At 44.0% G+C, this 22500-nt stretch overlaps 1 protein-coding gene across 1 annotated transcript in view; it reads left to right on the top strand.

The window, feature by feature from the left end:
* dmd (dystrophin) overlaps positions 1–22500 on the top strand; it is a gene marked incomplete at its 5' end in the record, with an annotated part of 540780 nt that overhangs the window by 370392 nt on the left and 147888 nt on the right. Inside the window, 14 exons of the mRNA XM_083633507.1 lie at positions 1113–1283; positions 1964–2143; positions 3529–3651; positions 3831–4001; positions 5507–5629; positions 5787–5921; positions 6709–6861; positions 10008–10178; positions 15291–15413; positions 15868–16040; positions 16785–16920; positions 20324–20499; positions 21056–21203; positions 21720–21833. Coding sequence (XP_083489633.1) covers positions 1113–1283; positions 1964–2143; positions 3529–3651; positions 3831–4001; positions 5507–5629; positions 5787–5921; positions 6709–6861; positions 10008–10178; positions 15291–15413; positions 15868–16040; positions 16785–16920; positions 20324–20499; positions 21056–21203; positions 21720–21833 — 2097 coding nt within the window. The remainder of the gene's footprint in view (positions 1–1112; positions 1284–1963; positions 2144–3528; positions 3652–3830; positions 4002–5506; positions 5630–5786; positions 5922–6708; positions 6862–10007; positions 10179–15290; positions 15414–15867; positions 16041–16784; positions 16921–20323; positions 20500–21055; positions 21204–21719; positions 21834–22500) is intronic.

Below are 22500 nucleotides of genomic sequence, written 5' to 3'. Positions count from 1 at the left end.
ATTACACTGACCCTTATTGCACTATCATGTAAATAATAAAATAATAAAATAAATAAAAGCATAGAACCATAAAATCATAAGAACATAGAAGCATAAAACCATGGCGAAATAAAAGCAAGGAGAAACCACAAGAAGGACTAAAAGAAAAGAACAAGTGCGCTTCCATACTGCCACCTCCCATCAGTGCAGGTGTTTCACCCGTGAGGAAGGTGCTCGCTGTCTATTCAGCAGTGCAATAGAAGTTGGAAGGAAGGATAGACCATATCTATTGCTTTTGCAGTGGCTGGCTCTGAATCGTCTGCCCGAGGGTAGCATCTCGTACTCCGAGTAGAGGATGTGGTTTGGATCAGTCAGAACTCTATTTGCCAGGTTAATTACTTTGTTTTCGAAGATGGACTGAAGTGTCGGGTAATCCTTTCTGCCAATCACCTTCATGGCAGTTTTTACCATCCTCATAATTTTCGATTTGAGCTGTACAGTTAGAGTCCCAAACCATGCGGCCATGCCATATCTGATTAAGCTTTATAGTACGGCGTTATAGAAAGTGGACATGATGCTGGTGCTCACACCGAACAGTCTGCGCAAAAAGTGGAGACGTTGAGCCAGCTTCGCGCACAAGTAGTCTACGTGCGCGTTCCATTTGAGCATGTTATCTGTTATCCGGATCCCCAGATACTTATATGAGCTGACCTGCTCAATTTCACTGTCTCCAATATGTGTCCTGGTCGCTGCAAAAGTGCCTACTCTCGGGGAGGGGAACTGGGGGAATAGCGTAATCCTCCCACGCGCTACGGTCCTGCCAGTGAAATTCCTCGCTGTCAGGTGAAAAGAAGCGGATGTCGACTGCACATGTGTCGGAGGACTTCTCCCCAGATCAACAGAGGGGGTGGAGCAACGACCAGAACAACAGGGATAATTAGCCAAGTACAATTGAGGAGAAGAGGGTGGGGGGGACTTATCGAAGAACCTAACCTCTGTGTGTGTGTGTGTGTGTGTGTGTGTGTGTGTGTGTGTGTGTGTGTGTGTGTGTGTGTGTGTGTGTGTGTGTGTGTGCGCGTGCGCGTGCGTGCGTGCGTGCGTGCGTGCGTGCGTGGGTGTGTGGGTGTGTGTAGGTGACAGAGAGTAAGTTGGAGCTGGAGAAGAGTTTGAAGTTGTCGAGGAAGTTGCGTAAGGAGTTGAACGGGCTGACGGAGTGGCTCGCCGCCACCGACGCCGAGCTGACCACACGCTCTGCTGTGGACGGCATGCCCAGCAACCTGGAGGCTGAGGTGGCATGGGCACAGGTAACACCCACACGCACACACGCACACACACAAACACACACACACACACACACACACACACACACACACACACACACACACACACACACACACACACACAATGGGAAAATGTATTATGCACACTGGAGTTAAGCTCTCAAGCTCTCAATCTGTTGTATGTTAAAGAGACAGTTCACCCCAAATCAAAAATACGTATTTTTCCTCTTACCTGTTAGTGCAATTTATCCATCTAGACCGTTTTGTTTCAAGTTTCCAAGTTTTGGAGATATCAGCCGTAGAGATGTCTGCCTTCTCGAATACAATGGAACTGGATGGCACTCGGCTTGTGGTGCTCAAAGTGCCAAAAAAATACATTTGAAAAGAGCAGCTAGTGGGTGTAGTTCGGTCGAAAGAACAATTGTATTTCCTAGATGAAACTGCTCACGACAAGGTCTGTGGATTATCTTGAGTCACCGGGTCATGATTTCTGGAAAGAGATTGCTGTTGAGTTTTTCAAGTGTATCTTTGGTACGTTGCTGCTTTGAACACCACAAGCCGAGTGCCAGTGAGAGAAGGCTCTCTACTACCGATATCTCCAAAGATATCTCCAAAACTCTGCAACTCACACCAAAACCATCTACATGGATAAATTGCACTACAGATATGAGGAAAAAGATATATTAAATATGTCTTTTTGCCAGTGCACCCATGGGGAGACAGAGCGGCGGCAGCCCCAGCTGCAAGCGGTGGTGGAGCTGGCGGAGGCCCTGAAGGCGGTGCTACGGGGTCATGGGGGCCTGGTGGACGACAAGGTCAGCCTGCTGCACTGCAACTGGATCGCTGTCACCTCCAGGGCAGAGGAGTGGCTCAACCTACTGCTGGTGAGACAGTGTGTGTGTGTGTGTGTGTGTGTGTGTGTGTGTGTGCGTGTGTGTGTGTGTGTGTGTGTGTGTGTGTGTGTGTGTGTGTGTGTGCGCGCGCGTGCCAGCTACGAGTTTCTGTAGCTGTTTCTCCATTCAGGTTTAGCGCAAATTCTGAGTGAAATTTGAAAAATCAACAAACTTAAAATTCAAATCTGGTGCGCTGTTAAAGAGCATGGTCCAGGTTGGAGACCACATTGCATTCATATGTGGGAGGGCTAGCAATGTGATTTTCTTCTTCTTCTTCAGTACATGCAGTATGATAAAAAAAACAAGCATTTTTGTAAAACAGCTGTTCAGCCACGTGTGCCTGAAATGGAACTGCCTCCTGTGATGTCCGGCCAACTGGGCCAAGCAGCAGAACCAGCAACAAGTGATGTCACAGGTGGAGAACGCCCATTTAGAATGCCACCTTTTTTCTCCATATTCCTGCCCTGGGGGCCTGTGTAAATAAAACAAAATACATATATTTCATTTTATTTTCCATTGGGGGGTATTTTCATAGTAATCATGAGCACAAAATGTAAGTTAATTAAATTCAACCTGCACCATGCTCTTTAAGTGAATAAGTTAAGCAGGTTGTATGGTGATTGGGGGTGGGGGGGGGGGGGGGGCGACAAGATCATATATGGAGAGAGAAAGAGCTTTCCAAATAATAATTCCAATAATTATGTAATCTGCTGGTGGCCATATTTCTTTCTTTCTGGTGGTGATTAGTAAATATTACGTCCAATATCACAGGAGACATGCCCATTTGATGCCATATATCTGGGAAACGACAATGAGACCACAAAACAGTTGTGGGAGTCACCGTGCAAAAGTTGCTTTAGGCACGCAGAGCAACACTTTCATCCAGAACAACATGTGATCTGCTGCAGGATTATTTGGCCGTTTGTCGCGACGGTCGGGCGCCAGTTCCTCGGCAGACCGGACAAGCTGCCAGCTGTGCACAGTACAGGGTCCAGCTCATCACTTATTGTTTTCATCACCCATTTTGTGCATTAACTCTTTTCTGAAAAAGGCAAAAACCACCTCAAGCGAGTGTAAACACTTTTTGTTAAATTTAAGTGTTTTTGTTTGTTGTGTTTTCTCAAATTTTGCCATTTCCATCAACCTTTTCTGATGCAAAACTTCAAAATGTGCATCAAAATACGTTGTTGGAAACCTGACTACTGATTAAATTATTAACTCTTACTCTCTGAGAATAGCATAATTATATTTGGAGGAGTGTTGATTGTTGTGGTCTCAGTAAATTGATACGCTCTCTCACTCTCTCTCCCTATCTCTCTTGCTTGCTCGCTCTCCCTTTCTTCTCTCTCTCTCTCTCTCTCTCCCCTCCCTCTCAGGACTACCAGCGACAGATGCAGAAGTTGGATGGAGAGATAGAGGAAGTGAACAGATGGATCGACGGAGCGGAGAAAAAGATGGATGAGATGGACAGTCAGGGACCCAACGACGCTGTGCTTAAGGTTTTTACATTTATTCCCAATCCTCTATTTACTATGTTTCTCTGTGTATGTTTTTCACTTATTCCTCTGATAGTTTTTATTTTTATTTTTTTAGATTTGATGGTTTCATCCCCCAAATGCTATATATCCATTATATTCTTTTGTACTAACATTTGCACTCACATGCATTTGTGCGGCAGACGTTGCGCGCTGAGCTGGAGTTTACGCGGGGGAAGGTGGAGGAGGTGCAGGTCCTGGCCCAGGAGCTGATGTCCACCCGGGGGGAGAACTGCCAGGCTCAGGTGGGGCCCAAGCTCCAACAGCTCAACCAGAGATACCACACCATCGCTCAGCGCATCGCCTCCGGACTGGTAGGAGAATGGAGAGAGGGAGGGAGGGAAGAGGGAAGATGGATGGATGGATGGATGGATGGATGGATGGACACTAAACACCAGTGGATTTTGGGTGTCTAAGAAAAGGCCAACAAGTCAATAGAAGGGGAAATACAGTAGGCTATAATATAACAGCTTTTAATCTGGCTTCCAGACTGGTAGGAGAGGAGGAATAGGTAGAGGTAGGGTCCTCTAGTAAGAGAGTGGCGTCAGCGCAGGACCAAAATGCGAGACTCATTAGCCAATGAACAGCCAGGAATGGGTCTCGCGCTACTTTTGCATGCTAAAATAAAGCTGATATTGTAAAATTTGATTCAAGGGATGAAAACCCCTTTCAAAGTACAACACAAACTGTCTATTTTGCTGCAACTCGACAGTGCTGCTTTTTTTACTCAAGAGTTCCACTTTCTACTTCCTGGAAAAAAACTGGTCCATTGGAGTGAATGGAGATGTCGGAACTCTTCTATTATACGGCTCTGGGTAGAGGGAGAGAGGGAGGGGTGGATGGGTAGAAGAAAGAAGAATGGAAGAAAGATTTAGCTTTAATGCAGTTTCACACAGGTGCAAATGTTCAACATGTAAAAGCTCACACACCAGCCCTGTGCTACAATTTCACATTCGAGTGTTACAACTTCGCACCGACAGGAAGAAAAAAAATCCTTTTTGGAGCCTCCGCCTCACCTGTGCGTAAAGGTGCACGGCCTAACCAGTCATCAAAAACCACACGTAATTATTTCAGCAGATTCCAGCCTGGGACAGCGTTTGAAAATGTGACATATACTGTAGAAAGCAACTGGTTTCATTGGTCAAGTGTATATTTTCACGGGCAGAATTCCACATAAGTCAAAGTGGTTGCAAAGTTGTTGTTTTTGATGCACGAAAGTTGCATCCTGGTGTCCTTCTCTGTGCGCGAAACGTCCGCACGGAGATTGGCACTTGGTGTGAAACAGCTTTTAAATAGCCTTTTCTCTTGCTTTGATCCTCTCCCATTCTCCTTGCTAAATATACTGTCCCACCAAATTTACTTCAAACTCTCTCTGTAAACACACTCCAAACTCGCTAAATGGACTTCAAACTCTCCCAGTGAACTGATTTCAAGTTCTCTCACTAAATTTACTTCAAACGCTCGTACTACATTTATTTCAAAGTCTCTCATTAAATTTACCTCAAACTCTCTCATTTACTTTCTGCTACTAATGATCTCACTCTGTGTGTGTGTGTGTGTGTGTGTGTGTGTGTGTGTGTGTGTGTGTGTGTGTGTGTGTGTGTGTGTGTGTGTGTGTCTGTGTGTGTGTGTCTGTGTGTGTATGCGCGTGCGTGTGCATGTGTATGTGTGTGTGTGTGTGTGTGTATGCGCGTGCATGTGCGTGTGTGCGTGCGTGTGTATGCGCGTGCATGTGTGTGTGTGTGTGTATGCGCGTGCGTGTGTGTGCGTGTGTGCGTGCGTCTGTGTGTGTGTGTGTGTGTGTGTGTGTGTGCCCCAGACGGCAGCGTCAGCCAAAGAGTTGGAGGCTTACCACAGCGAGGCTCAGATCTGGCTGGAGCTGCTGGAGGAAGAAGCCAAGCAGGGGGAAAAGCTGAAGGAGGAGGACTTCCAGGAAGACAAGGTTTCTCACAAACACACACACGCAAAAGGGCATCAACACAATGCTTTCGACACCTTTGCACATTGACATCCGACATAGATCTGCCCGTAAATTGTATGTATTTGTGTGTGTGTGTGTGTGTGTGTGTGTGTGTGTGTGTGTGTGTGTGTGTGTGTAGGACTGTGAAGAAGGCGCTGTGAAGGAGTTACTGTTGAAAGGAGAGAATTTGCAGAAGAGAGTCCCGGACCAGGACAAGAGAGAGCAGATCAGACAGAAACACAACCAGCTCAACAGCAAGTACAACACCGTCAAGGTAACACACCCACACACACACACACACACACACACACACACACACACACACACACACACACACACACACACACACACACACACACACACACACACACACACACACACACACAGTTATTTCTAACTCTAAGGTGTTAAAATATTAATACTACCTATTAAATATGAATACTACCTGTCTCTCGATGAAGTAGACAGGTGAATCCAGGTGAAGGTTTGAAAGCCCCAATATGTCACTTTTAGTTTTGACCTTAAAGAGCACGGTGCAGGCTGGAGACCACATTGCATTAATATGTGGGAGGGGTCTTTAGCAATGGGATGTTAAAAAAATATATTCTTTAAATGACACATTGCTGCATCTAGACTGGTTTTTGCAAAGCAGCTGGCCACTGTTCCTGAAATGGAACTGCACGCCGAAGTGCCCGCTATTTTCACGTCCTAAAGTAACTACAGTAGTAACTAGCCCATTTACATTTCAGTATTTTGTACTGTAATTGAGTGACTAAATATGAAAAAGTAATTAGTTAGATTACTAGTTACTGCAAAAAGTAGTTTAATTACAGTAACTAGTTACTCTCAACACTGCTGTTAACGTATTTGTTCTGATCAAGATGGATATTCCAGTACTTAGTCAGACTGAAAAATGATTTCGAGTGAAAAGTTCTGTGTCCATCTCTGTCTGCCTGCATATGTGTCTCCATCTTCGTGTGTGTGTGTGTGTGCGTGTGCCTCTGTGTGTGCGCGCGCGTGCGCGTGTGTGTGTGCCTCTGTGTGTGCGCGTGTGTGTGCAGGACCTGCGCGTGCTGAGAAACAGGAAGGCTCTGGCCATCGCTCCTCAGTGGTACCAGTACAGGAGGAAGTCACATGACCTGCTGGCCTGGCTGGACGACATCCAGCGCAGCGTGGACCAACTGCCCGACCCCCCTGAGGGAGAGAGGGTCAAGGTGACCCCACACTTTCTTTCTTTCTTTCTTTCTTTCTTTCTTTCTTTCTTTCTTTCTTTCTTTCTCTCTTTCTCTCTCTCTCTCTCTCTCTCTCTCTCTCTCTCTCTCTCTCTCTCTCTCTCTCCTTCCTTTCTTCCTTCCTTAGCCTGGTAAACCATCCTGATCACGTGACTTCACAATCTGTGTCGTTCTGCGGATCAGTCTGACCTCCAGCCCGCCTCCAGCGATTTCCAGAAATTACAATCAGGGACCTGCCTTGTAGTTGACAAAGTAACCGGTCAATCAGTGACACCCAGTAGAGTAAACACAGCCATAAGTGCGGTTATTGCAGAAGTAGACTTAATAACAACAATTAAACAAGAACAATGTATGCACCAGAATTTCTTGGCAGAAAATAAGTTTTTGCCATTCTTCAGAGTGGATTTGGATTGAATTTGGCAACGCTGATTGGCTGAAGGAGTTGTCTGTCAAGGCAAGTACTCCCGCCCACTGAAATCACTGTGGATGGCTCAGAGTCCAGACTGATACATAGACTGAAACAGGATGTGATATCATGTTATCAGAATGTTTTTACCAGGCTAGTCCTTCCTCACTCTCACACATAAAGCGATACAGTATCACATGATCTCTGTTATCCAACCTGGTCTACTCTTGATCTTTCTCTCCCCCAATCTTCTTTTCATCCAGCTCTCCATCTCTCCATCCATCTGTCTCTCACGCTCTCTCTGCACATTTTCTAATGTAATGCCTTTCTATCTTTTCATTCCAGCATTCAGAATTTTGCTTCATCTCTCTCTGTTTTAACATCTTTCCAGTACACAAGTACCTTGTTGTACCCATACTGCTGGGCCCGTTATGGGTATGGATATCAGTATACAAAATGGGGTACCTTGCCATTGGAAGGATCCCACCTCATCAGACATGGGTACAGGACGGTGCTTGCTTGTACAGTGGAAAAACATCACTCTTTCCTTTGTTCTATCTCTCTTCCTCCTGTTTTGCACACAGGTTCGGTGTCAAGGCTTTTTCAATCCTATCCCCTTGGGAAGAGGATTTTGTAAATAATGCATCTTATCTCATTTTTAAGAAATAATAGAATCAGTTCTTGTGCTCAGTAAATTGATTGCACCTTTTATCAGGTGTTTGGATTCATATTTTTATTTTTTATTATTAGTTTCTTCAGCCTAGGATGTCTTATCCTGGCACCCAGGCTGGAGATATATATATATATATATATATATATATATATATATATATATATATATATATATATATATATATATATATATATATATATATATATATATATATATTTTTTTTTTTTTCTTTTCTTTTCTTTTTTTTCTTATATTATATATATTTTTTTTTACACGTTACGTTGTACTCCCACCAGACACTGAAAAAGACTGGTTTAAGATGCTATGTGCAGCATTTTAACACATTTTAATGGATACATCATTTGGTAATGATATATAGATTTTTTTAAATACTACGTGTAGCATCTTTAAAGGTCTATTTTGAAATTTGCAGATTTGGAAAAGGTTTGACCCCGACACCCTGGAGTCTACCTGTTCCTTGACTGTATGTGTGTCTTTCACTTTCAGATGATCAAAATGACATTCCGCTGAGCGGACGTCTCGCTCGCTCGCTCCGGTCTCACTCGTCATTGCCACCATGGAATCACTGAGATTCCACACTGCCTGTCTGTCTGCTCCATCTGTCCGTCTCACTCTCTGTCCCTCTGTCTGTCAGTCCATGCATCTCTCTGCTTCTTTTCACCCCCCCACCTGCTAATTCAATTCAAATATTGTCCCACATACTAAATGTTCCCCTGGGCAACAATGCTGTGATGGCATGGGCCTACGGACCCCGCCACTCCCTCCCCACACACACACACACAGACAAACACACACACACACACACACACACACACACACGCACACACACACACACACGCACACACACACACACACACACACACACACACACACACACACACACACACAGAGCTTTGGGTTCTCTGTACATTGCTCTAAAAGGCCAGTGATTGTATCTCCGATGTAAATAAAGTCTCAAGGCATTGTGCGCCTCCTAATTATAGCCCCACTCTTTTAATTTTATATGAACTGTTTAAATGAGCATCATTATACAGATATAATTCTAACATACAATATTGATATTCAATATGGGTTCCCTATGTGTTTGACCCCATTTACACCTGGTATTCAAATGTGATCTGTATCTGATCGGTAAGTTATCTGGGTATGGAAAAATGCATGTTAATGCAAGTTGTAAACGCATTGTGAACAGAATGTCATCAGATCTGCCTGACCACATCTGGAGGTGAGCCTCTGGAGGTGAGCCTGGCTCACATTGTGTTCAGATCTTAGCTAGGTGTAAATGCAATATGTACAACAAGCTGGCATCCAAAAGATAGGAGATGTGATGTGTGATGTGTCATGAATGTCATGAATTTACAGATATAGGAAGAAACAAAGACAGTTCACTCACTAGCTACTTCCTCCGTCATTGGTGGTAAAAAGAAAAGAAAAAGGCAGACCTCTGTGCCTAAAGTTTTTTTTCCCTCCTAGCAATAAATGTACTAGCCTACATATTAAGGTTTATTTAACATTGTAGCATAACATACTACTAGGCTATCAATGCTGCTTTGGGCAGCATTGAATAAATTTCCTCTTAGCCTATCCATTTTGACCAGAGTTACAACTCTTCTCTTCTCTCTCAGTTCTGAGAGCTACTGTATGTGTGAGCTCTGATCTCAATGAGGATAATGAAAACACATTTAAAATACCAGGTGTAAACGCAAAGGCAAGATTGTATCATTATCCAGATAACCTATCCGGATACAGATCACATTTTAATAGCAGGTGTAAATGGGGTCTTTGTATATGTTTGGCTAACACTGACAACAGGAAACATGATAATATGGTGTCCTTTTTATTTGTGTTTTATTTGTGTGTGCCAGTGAGTGCCTGAATGTCTTTCTTTTTTCTATTATGTATTAATTGTACTGTATGTATGTGTGTGTGCGTACGAATGTGTTTACGCATACACACGCCTCTCTGTGCATCCCCTCCCTGGAGCTATAGCCAATAGCGAGTGACTTCCTGGTTGATTTCGTCCAATAGGAAATTGGCTCAGAGTTCGACAAGAAGAAGGAGGAGCTTAAGGAGGTGCAGGGATTAGCCAATCAGCTCTCAGAAGCTGGAGCCGCCAATCTAGTGGAGCCCCGCCAACTCCAGCTCAACACGCGCTGGGTTGAGGTGGAGGGCAAGTTCATACCCTTCAAAAGACAAAGTGTGAGTTTCACTAGGCCTGGCTTTTATCTTCACTAACAGTAAAGACTGTACTAACTAGTTCATAATACTAACTATCCAACCTCATGACCTTCAAAAGACATGTGTGTGGCGTCCGGGCAGTGTAGTGGTAGATTCCCATGCCTACCAACACGAGGGCCACAGGTTCAAGGCCACCGTGCATGGTCGGGCGTCCATACAGGCACAATTGGCCGTCTGTGGGTGGGAAGCCAGATTAAGCATATGTGTCCTGGTCACTGCACTAGTGCCTCCTCTGGTCGGTCGGGGCACCTGTACGGGAGGGAGGGCTACTGGGGGAATAGCGTGATCCTCCCACGCGCTATGTCCTGCCAGTGAAACTCCTTGCTGTCAGGTGAAAAGAAGCGGCTGGCGACTGCACATGTATCGGAGGATGTATGTGCTAGTCTACAACTCTCCCCAGATCGGGGGAATTTGTCAAGTATAATTGGGAAGAAAAGGGGGTGGGGTGAGCCTCTCTAAATAGGCCTAAATGTGTTTTTTTTACTAACTATATATATTACACTAACCACACAGGTTCATAATACCAGCTGCCCGAGTTATTTCTCTTCAAAATGCAAGATCTGAGTTGCAATAGGCCTAACTTTGTTATATTACCATTAGTAAATATGATACTAGTTATCTAAGTTCATTCCCTTCAAAGACATTATTTTAGTTTCTGTAGGCCCGCCTGACTTTCAACTAAACTTTTTCACCAGCCAGCCACAATGTAGATTCTGAATTTCACAGGACAATTTAACTTCTTAGCAGACATATATTTTCAAAATAGAAAATGGTCACTTCCCAAGCACATCATTTACCAGCATTTGGCTTGTTGTGGCTGATGTTAGTACCAACGCCAATGCCTGCCAACAATAGATTTCACAGAATTATCAGTCCTGTCCTATTGTACTAGCAAACACTGCAACAGGAAGTGAGCTGGGGTTCAATTTAGAATGTTTATGCCATACCATACAAAGGGAATAAAGAATTGAGTAAGCCAATAAATGCTCAACAATAAATATCATAAATAAACTGATGTGATTTATTTTTCAATAAATCAGTTTCTTAAGTTTCTACAGCTGTTAGCTGTAATTAATATTAGTCTTAAGTAGATTGTACTTAGATATATCAGTTTAACTTGTATAGCAGATTGTCATAAATCAGAGTCTTAAATAGAATGGAATTAGATTTTCCTCTTAAAAATAAAAACCGAGTTGCTTTTTTGTTTTCCTTTGCTGCATTGTCCTTTACGTGTATCATCTGTACATGTGGAGCACGCTCACATGTCCGAAACTCATTGGTTGCCCTGTCTGGTTCTGTGTTACCGCATGCCCCCTGCCAACCAATCACGTTACGCCCTTACAGTTTCCTGACCAGCCAATCACTGAAGATGTATGTATCCTGTCACCCAATCACAAAAACCCACACCCACTATACACCATGACCTACAGTATGTGCGTAGAGGGGGTCTATTTAACTTGGATGAAATATACATTTAAAACAGATTATTTCAAAGATGGGAATCCAATGGAGCTTTACTTCAAGCACTTTGAGAGACATCATAAGCACATTATAAGTGTTATTTTTTACTTTTATTTACCCAGAAAGCATCGTCTGAGCACGTATGCTCTTCTTCAACATGTCTCGATCTGCTTGCAGTTTTATACATTGAACCTGTTCAATTTCCTGGGTCACCAAACTGGCAACATCATGGATCACAATCCTACTTCTCCTTTAGACCACGGTACCCCTTTGAAACCTATAGCATGTATGCACATTTACCAAAAAAATCACACCAGGACATTTCTGGTATCATAAGGAATAACTACATGCATTGTGGAATCTGGTATGATTAGCTGGAGTTGCCGCAGAAGGTAAATAACCCCTACATTTGATGCACATTGTATTTAATATAGCCCTTTATGCAACAAAAGCAATTTAAGTTTGTCAAAAATGTTAATGCTAATGAGCTGTGCTGTTAAAACACGGCTAGTCTATCCATATAATTGCAGTAACAACACTCTCCACGGTCATTGCTGATGTGTGGTGAGCATTCTGGCGCAAACTGGCTTCCGTGCATCACCCAGGTGGGTGCTACACATTGGTGATGGATGAGTTGAGTCCACTCACCCCACCTCCTGATATGTGAAGCATTTTGAGTACTTAGAAAAGCGCTAAAAAAAATAAATGCAATCAATTACTTTTTATTATTATTACAGTGCCCTCTCAGGTGTTGCTATATTACAACGGATTATAACAATCAGAATGCAATCATGATGTATTTATAATGTGCTTATAATGCTATGTGCCTATTGGGAAAAGGAAAAAATATTGAATATTTGTTGCACAATTCCTCACAGAAGTAGAGCAACAAGGAGTGAAACTGTATGCAGCATAATGTAAAAAGTGGCTGCATCTGTGTTTGCTGCTGTTTATGCTAAAATGTTTTAAAGATACATATAGATGTATATTTTTTCCAAGTCATGTAGAAGAAAGAGCTCCAGTCATGGGCCTGGCGAGGAAAAGAAATAGTGATCATGACAGTGGGAGAGACAAGTTGTTTCAACTCTCTTTTTCAATGCACTTGCTTCTCTGGCGAATGTCCTTGAATGGGAACAGGATATGTGCAGTGCAGTCACTGAGGACATAAAACCAAGCCTTGTATCTATAAAATAACACAGACTTTGTATCCGCACTACAAATGTTGTGACAAGAAGGGATTTGAAAAACTGCACGCCTATGTTGACTTAGTTTATTATTTCCTATAAATAAATTTGATCCGAACAGCAAATCTCTGCTTACTGGCAGGAGCTGACTGCAGATGTTATCCGGTCTAGACAACAACCTCCAAACAATTCCAGAAAAACTGAATTATTTTCAGACCAAACTTACAGGCTGGTGCGGTCCAAATCGTGCCTGGTCTACTGACCCGGGAACGAAGTCTCATTGCCAAAGAATGATAGGCAAAAGCGCTAAGTGGCTGTAATTTTATCTGTTGCCAGCATTAGCTCATTGGACAATCTGTCTTTTGGGAATCATTGGAAACTCTTGTTTAAAGGTGCAGCCCTCTAGAGGACATCCCGTTTGAGAGACAGACCACATGCGACTCGCTCTGAGCTGTATGCTGAGGCAGCTAACTGTCTGCTCTCCCTCTCATGATCTAGATCTGCACTGCTCACTCATTACAATGCTCAATAATACACAAGTGGTTACACTCAATTCACAAAGACACACAATAACAAATCCCCAATGAAATTAAATGTGTTTGGGCGTGGAAATTAAATGTGTTTGGGTGTGTGTAGTAGACTAAGAGCAGGTAGTGTTTCGGGCCTGTCCTGTGAATGTGAGTCTAACAAATAAGAGAAATATATATGTTTTGTTTGTGTTTAGTCACACTGGGTTTGCTGAGTACTTAATCTGGCCAAATTGCTATAATGCTATTAAATCTCAACGATCAATCACTGTATCAGACATCCCTCCTTCTGTGTGTTCTAAACATGATCTTTGAACAGGATCTGAAACACTCCTTTCCAAACCCAGTGTGACAGAGGGCTCTGTCTGCAGCAGACACTTCACTAAACCCAGTGTGACAGAGCCCTCTGTCTGCAGCAGACACTTCACTAAACCCAGTGTGACAGAGCCCTCTGTCTGCAGTGTGACAGAGCCCTCTGTCTGCAGTGTGACAGAGCCCTCTGTCTGCAGTGTGACAGAGGGCTCTGTCTGCAGACACTTCACTATTACTGTAGGAAGCAGTGGTATAAAAGAGAAACTGGGATGTTCAAAACTCTGGTCTGGCTTGAATACACACACCTGTCAGATGCAGCAGGAAACGTTCTGCCCTCACACTGCTTTCATGCTAAATGAAATAGCACTGCCCTAGAGTTAGCAACTTTACACTTGTTTACTGCAAAACCATTGATTATTGAGTGTATCTGCAACCCACCCCATTGCAGACATTACTGTCCCATAAGGCAAATTAAGAACTGGCCAGCAGCCATCATTTACTTTCCTTAAGGCTGCTAATAATGCTAATGTGTGTGTGTGTTAATTACGTTAAATGGATTAAGTTACATTAAAAAGTGTTATTGAACAGGAGAAACTCTTTTTCCCATTATGTGCGTTGGGTGAAGAGAAGCAAGCAGACCAAAGTGTTAAGATCCCGGAATCCCTTTTTACGCTACTCTGCACTGTGGAGACAAAGTTCTGTTTTAGAGGCGTCTTTCATTGGAGTTAAAGACATTCTGTTGTGCAGCATGGTCGGGCGAGTTAATTCCTCATCAAAGACTGCATCTGGGATTGAGTTGAATTCAAACTCGGTTGACACGAGCCCAGAGTCTGATCATGATGTACAATGGCAATTCAGAATGTGATTGGGAGTCTGAGGTAGAAATCTCACATGGGATCTGATCTCTCTAAACAGGGACACACCACATGGGATCTGATCTGAGCTTTCCCTGTTTAGACAGGCATGAAAAGATCGGGGACTTCATTTATTAAAGTGCAGAATTAATTTAACATGAGCTACACTATAAAAACACATCGATTGTATTTTCATCGTTTTCTGATCTTGTGACATGATAGTAGGATAGAATCTAGTAGGCTATGAACGTCCTGCCGGTGAACCTCCTCACTGTCAGGTGAAAAGATGCGGCTGGCGACTGCACATGTATCAGAGGAGGCATGTGCTAGTCTCATAGACCGTTAATCGCCAACTCTCCGCAGATCGGCAGAGGGGGCGGAGCAACGTCCAGTACACACCCTATCAGGGAATTGGCCATACAATTGGGGAGAAAAAGGGGGGAAGTCAACCAACATACATGTTTGTAGTCCCAGATCTGTGCCAAAATCAGTTGAAAATATAATTTATTTATTTATTTTGGCTCTAAATCTAGTCTTGTTGTGGTGCCTGCTTAGAGAAATTATCAAGCATGTCTGTATTTTTAAAGTTAAGATTAATGTTTGTGTGTTCTCTGACTTTCCTCTCTACTTTGTGTGTGTGTGTATGTATGTATGCATGCTCCCATCCTCTTGTGTTTGCATGTGCATTTGTGTGTGTGTGTGTGTGTGTGTGTGTGTGTGTGTGTTTGTGTGTAGGAGTACCTGTCTGAGCTGCAGGCGTTGCTGCGGTCGGTGTCAGAGACAGACTTCAAGCTGAACTCTCCTGAATACTGGCCTGCCGTTTACTACAACCTACCTCAGCAAGAAAGCTGCCTTAAGGTCAGCACAGCTTTTGTCTATCTATTTCTCATTGTAACCTGTTGTCTTACAACTGAAATCAATCAATCAATCAACCAATCAAATTTAATTCTGGACCACTTTTTTCTCCAATGGACAAAATAGCTTTTTCCTGTTTCATTCTGATGAATAACCAAATAGTGTACAAACCAATATATCACATCTATTGTATCTTTGTTGTGAATATCAAAGTTGGTGGCCCTATTTACTGTACAACTTAAGATGAAAAAGAGTGTTTACTTTTTCTTCCAGGCAATATTTCATCCAGTAGTGGTAGTAATTGTACTGCTGAACAATTTAAAGTTGTTTATGCTGTTTTTTTTGTAGTATATTTAATGAAACTACAGTAAATAGAGAAGCAAAATATGATGTCATCACTGACCAATGACCCTCTTCAATGCCTCCTCCTCTCCCACCACCACCTCCACACCTCCAGGAGGTGAAGGGGGGCATGGAGAAGCTGCGAGGCCCAGTGGAGGGAGCCTTGGCCCGGAGAGAGGAGATGGTGTCTGGGGCCCGACCTCTGGAGGGCCAGAAGATCCAGGAGAGCGCCGTCCTCCTGAAAACCAACTGGGACAAACTGAACAAGCTCTACAAAGATAGACTGAAGTAAGGAGGGAGGGAGGGAGGGAGGGAGAGAGAAAGGGAGGAATGGAAAGATGAGGACAAGAAAAGAGACATTTCTGGATGTAACGCTGATTCACGATTGTGTGAATATATTGCCAGTGTTTATGTCATGGATAATCAACGAGTAGGTATGCGTTTTAAACGGTTTTAATGCACGACATCCCGCTTATACCATGGTCATTTCCCAACAATATCAAATAAAAGCCATTCACAAATGTTTGTTGAACGTTTTACACTCAAAATCGAAAGGTTATGAAGCAAGAGCTGTCATTGTCATGACAAGGAATGATTCTAGCCCCATTTACAACCCAGCTGGTTAGGTGACACGATGCTACTACTTAAAATACACGTGAATTTCACGGTCGTAGTAGCTAAATCTGTCCATGTTTTTAGATATCTTAGTTTCAACAAGATTGAGCTAGCAAAGCAGTTCTGTGTTCATATGTGTGGTATTTCTTCAGTTTTGGAAATCACAATTATAGTTGGTTGGCTGTGCGTTAAACAGTTTTAACGCACACCTGCTGGCCAGTCAGAAAGAAGTATTCCCCCAGACCATGGTATAAACTGTACAATGTGTATTGTACAATGTGTGTGTGTGTGTGTGTGTGTGTGTGTGTGTGTGTGTGTGTGTGTGTGTGTGTGTGTGTGTGTGTGTGTGTGTGTGTGCGCGTGTGTGTGTGCGCGTGCGGGCGTGCGTGCGTGTGTGTGTTGTGTCCATCCATCTAGGCGTTGGGAGGAGTGCAACTTGAAGTGGCAGAAGTTTGCTTCGGAGCGAAAGGGGCTGGAGGGTTGGCTGGACAACGCAGAGAGCAACCTGAAACTATCTGAGAACGACCCAGCAGCACACAGACAGCAGCTCAGGGTAACACATGCGCACACACACACACACACACACACACACACACACACACACACACACACACACACAGATTATGTATGGATTCTTCACACTGGGTTACACACACATACTCTGCCATTGAGCAAGGCACTGGACCCCACACTGCTTCAGGCTGCTGCACTGTAGCTGACCCTGCACTCATCTCTCTCTGTTTGTCATTATGACATATCATAACTTGACATCATATAAAACATGACAAGACCTAAGGGGCTCTAGCTTCCGACAGGCGCTATCCCCTAATAGCACTTTGCGCACCTGTTTGCGTGTGCCTTAAGGCAGGGAAGATAGCATTCCGCCTTGCGCCGTCCGCCAGGTGTTCTGCCGAGTTTTTCTCCCCGGCCAATCAGCAAAAAAATGCATCCCCACCTCACCGGAGCATACTTGTAATCATTTATACAGAAATTTAACTGTTTAAAAGTGATATCATTGTCTGGTAGACGTGACCTCCCTGATTTCTAAGTTAAAACAGCCCCGAAATATGTTGGGGATGCAATTCTCGGCCGGGATGCGGAAAGGTTCACGGCAGGTGTCGCAAGAGCAAATTAGAGCCGTGCCAAAATCATCTGCGCCCCAAAATGCCAGCGCAAACGGGATTTGGGCGGTCTTAACTACCAGAATTATTCACAGGCGTGGCCAGGCAAGGCTGGGCATTACGTCAATCAAAACCAATCAGATTCCCGTCTCGCAATGGTTGTTTGCGCGAGGCATGCAATATGCTGTAATTCTCTCCATGCGTAATAGTGTACTCACTCGTGCGAGGACAGAGCCCTCCAGCTTATGAAGGTAAATAGCCTATGTCCATTGTCCAACAAGTTTTCTCAATTAATTTCCCTCTTTGCGATGTGATAAAAGTTTCTCAGTGAGTTATAGTTGATTGCCTCACTGAATTATCTGCTAATACCCAATTTTAGCAGCATAATTTGATGTCTTGGCGTGGCAAGGCTGTGCATAATGACATATTCAAAAGGAATTCCACTTTCCACTGCGCAAATACCTCTCTGCGCTGGGAGCGCAGCCATAATCTCCGTGCAGTGCACCCAGCACAAAGAGGTATTTGCGCGTAAGAGGTCCTTTTCAAAGCTCTTAGCGCAAAGTAATTGCGCGCTGCTGACGATAGCATATTGCCATCTATCACCACATTTTAGCGCTGAAACGCCTGCTTTGGCTTGTGGCAGCCAATGCCCAGTACAATTGTCACAGGCATGCGCTTGTGTCCGCCCCCAATTTGCATTGCGCACGGCGTTAAACGAGCGCAAACGCTAAATTAGCGCTTTTGGGAAGATAGAGCCCGACATCTCTTAAGGCAGCATTGCATAACATTGCCTGAGATACAACATAGCGGTATGCTGTGACATTAAATAACATATCTTAAGATGACATAGCATAACGTAACATGACATAAGCTATAACAAGACATAATGACATGATAATAACATAGCATTGCTAGACATAGCACTGACGTGAGTGTTAATACTATACAAGTCAGCCTTGATACAAACAGAACAAGTTCCCTTTTTAGGCCTTATGTAACAACATTATGTCATGGAATTTGACATTTCAATGTTACGTCAACAACAACAAACTGATTTAAGGGATTATGAAAAAGGATTTAATAACAGTAACAATGGGCTTTTAGCCTACCAAGATTTGGATTTAAAAAAATTATTTTCACAGAGGAAAAAAGCATGAAGGGTTAGTTGTGTGTGTGTGTGTGTGTGTGTGTGTGTGTGTGTGTGTGTGTGTGTGTGTGTGTGTGTGTGTGTGTGTGTGTGTGTGTGTGTGTGTGTATGTGTGTGTGTGTGTGAGATGTCCACTCTACTTTGGGGGCTGCTGTGATCAACTCTTACTGTCCACCTGTTCAGAAAGACAGGGTTGCAGTGTCCAAGTGCCACTTGTGTGCCAACCTGTGTGTGTGTGTGTGTGTGTGTGTGTGTGTGTGTGTGTGTGTGTGTGCGTGCGTGCATGCGTGTGAGGGAGAGAGAGAGAGCCAGCTGGTGCCTCAAATGACTACCTGAACCCCTCACTCCTCCCCATCCTCCAAGGCGTACACACACACATACACGTGCACACACACGCACGCACACGCACCACACACACACACACACACACACACACACACACACACACACACACACACACACACACACACACACACACACATGTGAATACACATATGTACAGTTTATACCACACATGGGCAAAATACGGCCTGCCGACTGTGTGGCCCGCGATGGAATTGATTTTTTTTTTAACTCAACATGCAAGATACCCGCTGAATAAGTGTCCAAATGTTCATGTCATTCTAGCCAATACTCCACTTCTGTTATAGCATTTCAGTCTGGAATATGGAATATCTTTCAATAATCTTTATGACTAAAAGGCTAAAAGTAATCTCATGTGTAAGAAATGACTGTTCTACATTGAAGTAGAAATTTAAATAATTAACTCGTGGGTTTTGGATTTTTTTAGCTTCAAGAGTGCATTTTTGTTCGTGTGACCCTCAACACAGGCTTTGAGAATCCCGGGCCACTTACTGATACTTGTGCTTAAATTAACCCACTCATATTCTGGTTTATTTCAAGAAAAAAAAATTAGCGAGTGGAAATTCTAATTGGCTGGTAACTTTAAAATCTAGCAACCATATTGGCAGGTGGTCAAAAAAGTTAATTTCAAGCCCTGCAGGGAGAGCAGGTGGTGACACAGGAGTGAGAAAAGGATCAAATATTGGTGGTTAACACTGAATAATGACATCACAACTGTTAATTTAAAATGAGTTATTCCTCTAAACCTGCCTTCAAATGCCCCAAATTTTTTGCGCTGGCGCCGTTCGGCCCTCAGCAAAATCTGGTAGCGAGGACATTTTTCCGTGGCCCTCTCTATCATCAAAGTTGCCCATCCCTGCGTTACGGCATGATAATATTTGTTCGGCCCCCCGCAACAATCTGGGTTTCTCATGTGGCCCCCCATGAAAAATAGTTGCCCACCCCTGGTTTATACCATGGTCTGGGGGAATACTGTGCGTTAAACCTGCTCAGTGCACAGCCAGCCAACTAGAGATTGTGATTTCCAAAACTGAAGAAATACCACACATATAAACACAAAACTGCCTTGCTAGCTCAATCTTGTAACTAAGATATCTACTAATAAAACTAGTTTAGGGTTACAGTAGTTAATGGTTAGGGTTAAGGTTCATTCTGGAACTTACATAAATTACCTGCTACCCATTTAATGCCATCAACTTCAAGTGATACAAACCTGTGTCTGTGTGTGTGTGTGTGCGTGTGCGTGTGCGTGTGCGTGTGTATGCGTGTGTGTGTGTGTGTGTGTGTGTGTGTGTGCGTGTGTGTGCGTGTGCGCATGTGTACAGGACATGACAGAGGCCATCCCTGGGCAGGAGGTGGTGTTGGACAGGGTGAACTCGTCAGGAGAGGACATCGCCGGGCTGAGCCTGCCTGATGACGCCTCTCTGCTCCGAACGCAGCTCAAACATCTCAACACTCGCTGGGCCGGAGTCTGCCAGCAGCTCCACGAGCACAAGAGGAGGTGTAATATCCAACTGTCTACTGACATACCTATACTACTCTCACATGGTCAGAACCAACGTCTTACGTCCGCAACCTTCCAGCGACGGAGGGTCTGAATCACAAGTCGGCATTTCTGGGTTTTGCCATCAGAAATCCTGTGTCGAAATCTGATTGGCTGGACTGTTTACAGAAGTCCGGCTCTCTGCATGCATTGGTGCATCGTTCAAAATGTACCGGCCCACGAGTTGCATCACACCATCTGTTGTTGGTCAATTTATATGTCTGTCATGCATTTTGTTTTCGTCTTAGGGGGCGGTCCTACTTTTCAAGAGTAGTGCACCAGATGTAGATATCTATCTACGGCTGGCCACTGCCAGAACCTATACCACACATATGTGTGTCTGATACCACTTTCAGCTGGACCAGTTCCCCAAAAAATCCTCACAAATCCCCAGGAAATCTCCACCCAGTTTTAACAACGAAAGCTGGGAGAAAGTTCTCAGTCTCTAGTTGAGCGGCGTGGATAGAGACTGAGTACTGACTCTAACATCACCCTAACCCCCCCCCTCCCCCAGGTCTGCGGAGGCACGCTCGGCGGCCGCGGTACTGCAGGAGGACCTGGGCTCCATGCTGAACTGGCTGGACAAGGCAGAGGGCATCCTGGCCATCCCTCTGCAGCCTGCTGAGCCCCAGCACATCAGAGACACTCTGGGCAAGGTCCAGGTACGACCACACACACCCCACACAAAGCCTCAGCACACCAGAGACACACTGCACAAGTAACCCTCCCAACACTGCACACACCAGATATGATGAGCCTCTGGACTCCACAATGACTGTTTACAAATCTCTATGCGTGGGTGTGTGGTGATTTGTGTAATTTAATTTAGCAGCTATTGTAGTCTAAAATTAGATACTACAATGCTTTGTTATTAAATTGAGCCTTGAAATTATTTATTTATTTATTGACGTGTGTATGTTCATGTGTGTGTGGTGTTTTCTGTAATTCAATTGAGCGGGTATTATGGTGTAGTATGAGTGCTACAATGTTTCATTATAAAACTCAGCAGAGCAAATCAATTTTGTGTGTGTGAACTGTTGGTTTGTGTAAATTGATCTGCAATGCTACACTGTTTCATTATGAAATTCTGGAAAACACGCTTTGTGTGTGTGTGTGTGTGTGTGTGTGTGTGTGTGTGTGTGTGTGTGTGTGTGTGTGTGTGTGTGTGTGTGTGTCAGGCCCGGGTGGAGGAGCTTCCTGGTAAGAAGAGAGCAGTGGAGGATCTGAACTTGAAACAGATTCCTGCTGACAAACAGAAAGACTTCAGGATCATCAACACTCGCTGGGCGCAGGTCAGTGCCTCTAAACCAGTGGTTCTCAACTGGTGGGTCGTGAACCCAAAAGTGGGTCGCGGGGAAGTTTTTAGTCGGTAGTGGTTGTGTGCATGAAAAAGTTCTTCTCTCCTTGAGGACGCCGGCGTCGGTGGCCGACATTACTGTCTTTCAGAGGCTGTCGCGGGCTCATTTTTAAAGGCAGAGTGAAGATACTGGTATCATATGAAACTAGTCAGAGCTCCATTGGTACAGTACCAACCATGCCAGGCTGTCATGTCGGGAAGCGAGCGAAATAACGCTACAAAGTTAGCCAAAATTTCGGCAAGGGAAAAACTGGCATGTCCATTTTCAAAGTGATCTTTGAGCTCTCATCTCAAGATATCTGAATGAGAATGGGTTCTATGGGTGCCCACCACTATCCTCTTTACATGCCCACTTCATGCTAATCCCATGCAATCTTGGGGGGGAAAACATGTTTTTGGCATGCAGTATATTTATGCCTATTCTATTTATATTTATGCAAACATAAATTGCATAAATTGGGTATGACTGGAGAGAGCTGAGACTTGTGGATTCAGTGAGCCCAATTGTATTCATGTGTGATGTGTTAGTAGTGGGCCTAACACCTACACTATTTGGTGTAGTTAGTTTGCTGTTGTTAGTCCACACTGCCGCTACTAGTGCA

The sequence above is a fragment of the Poromitra crassiceps genome (genome assembly GCF_964638095.1).
Source record: "Poromitra crassiceps genome assembly, chromosome: 3".
Lineage (NCBI taxonomy): Eukaryota > Metazoa > Chordata > Actinopteri > Beryciformes > Melamphaidae > Poromitra > Poromitra crassiceps.
The sequence above is the reverse complement of the archived record's forward strand: the minus strand, read 5'-3'. Positions and strand labels throughout refer to the sequence as shown.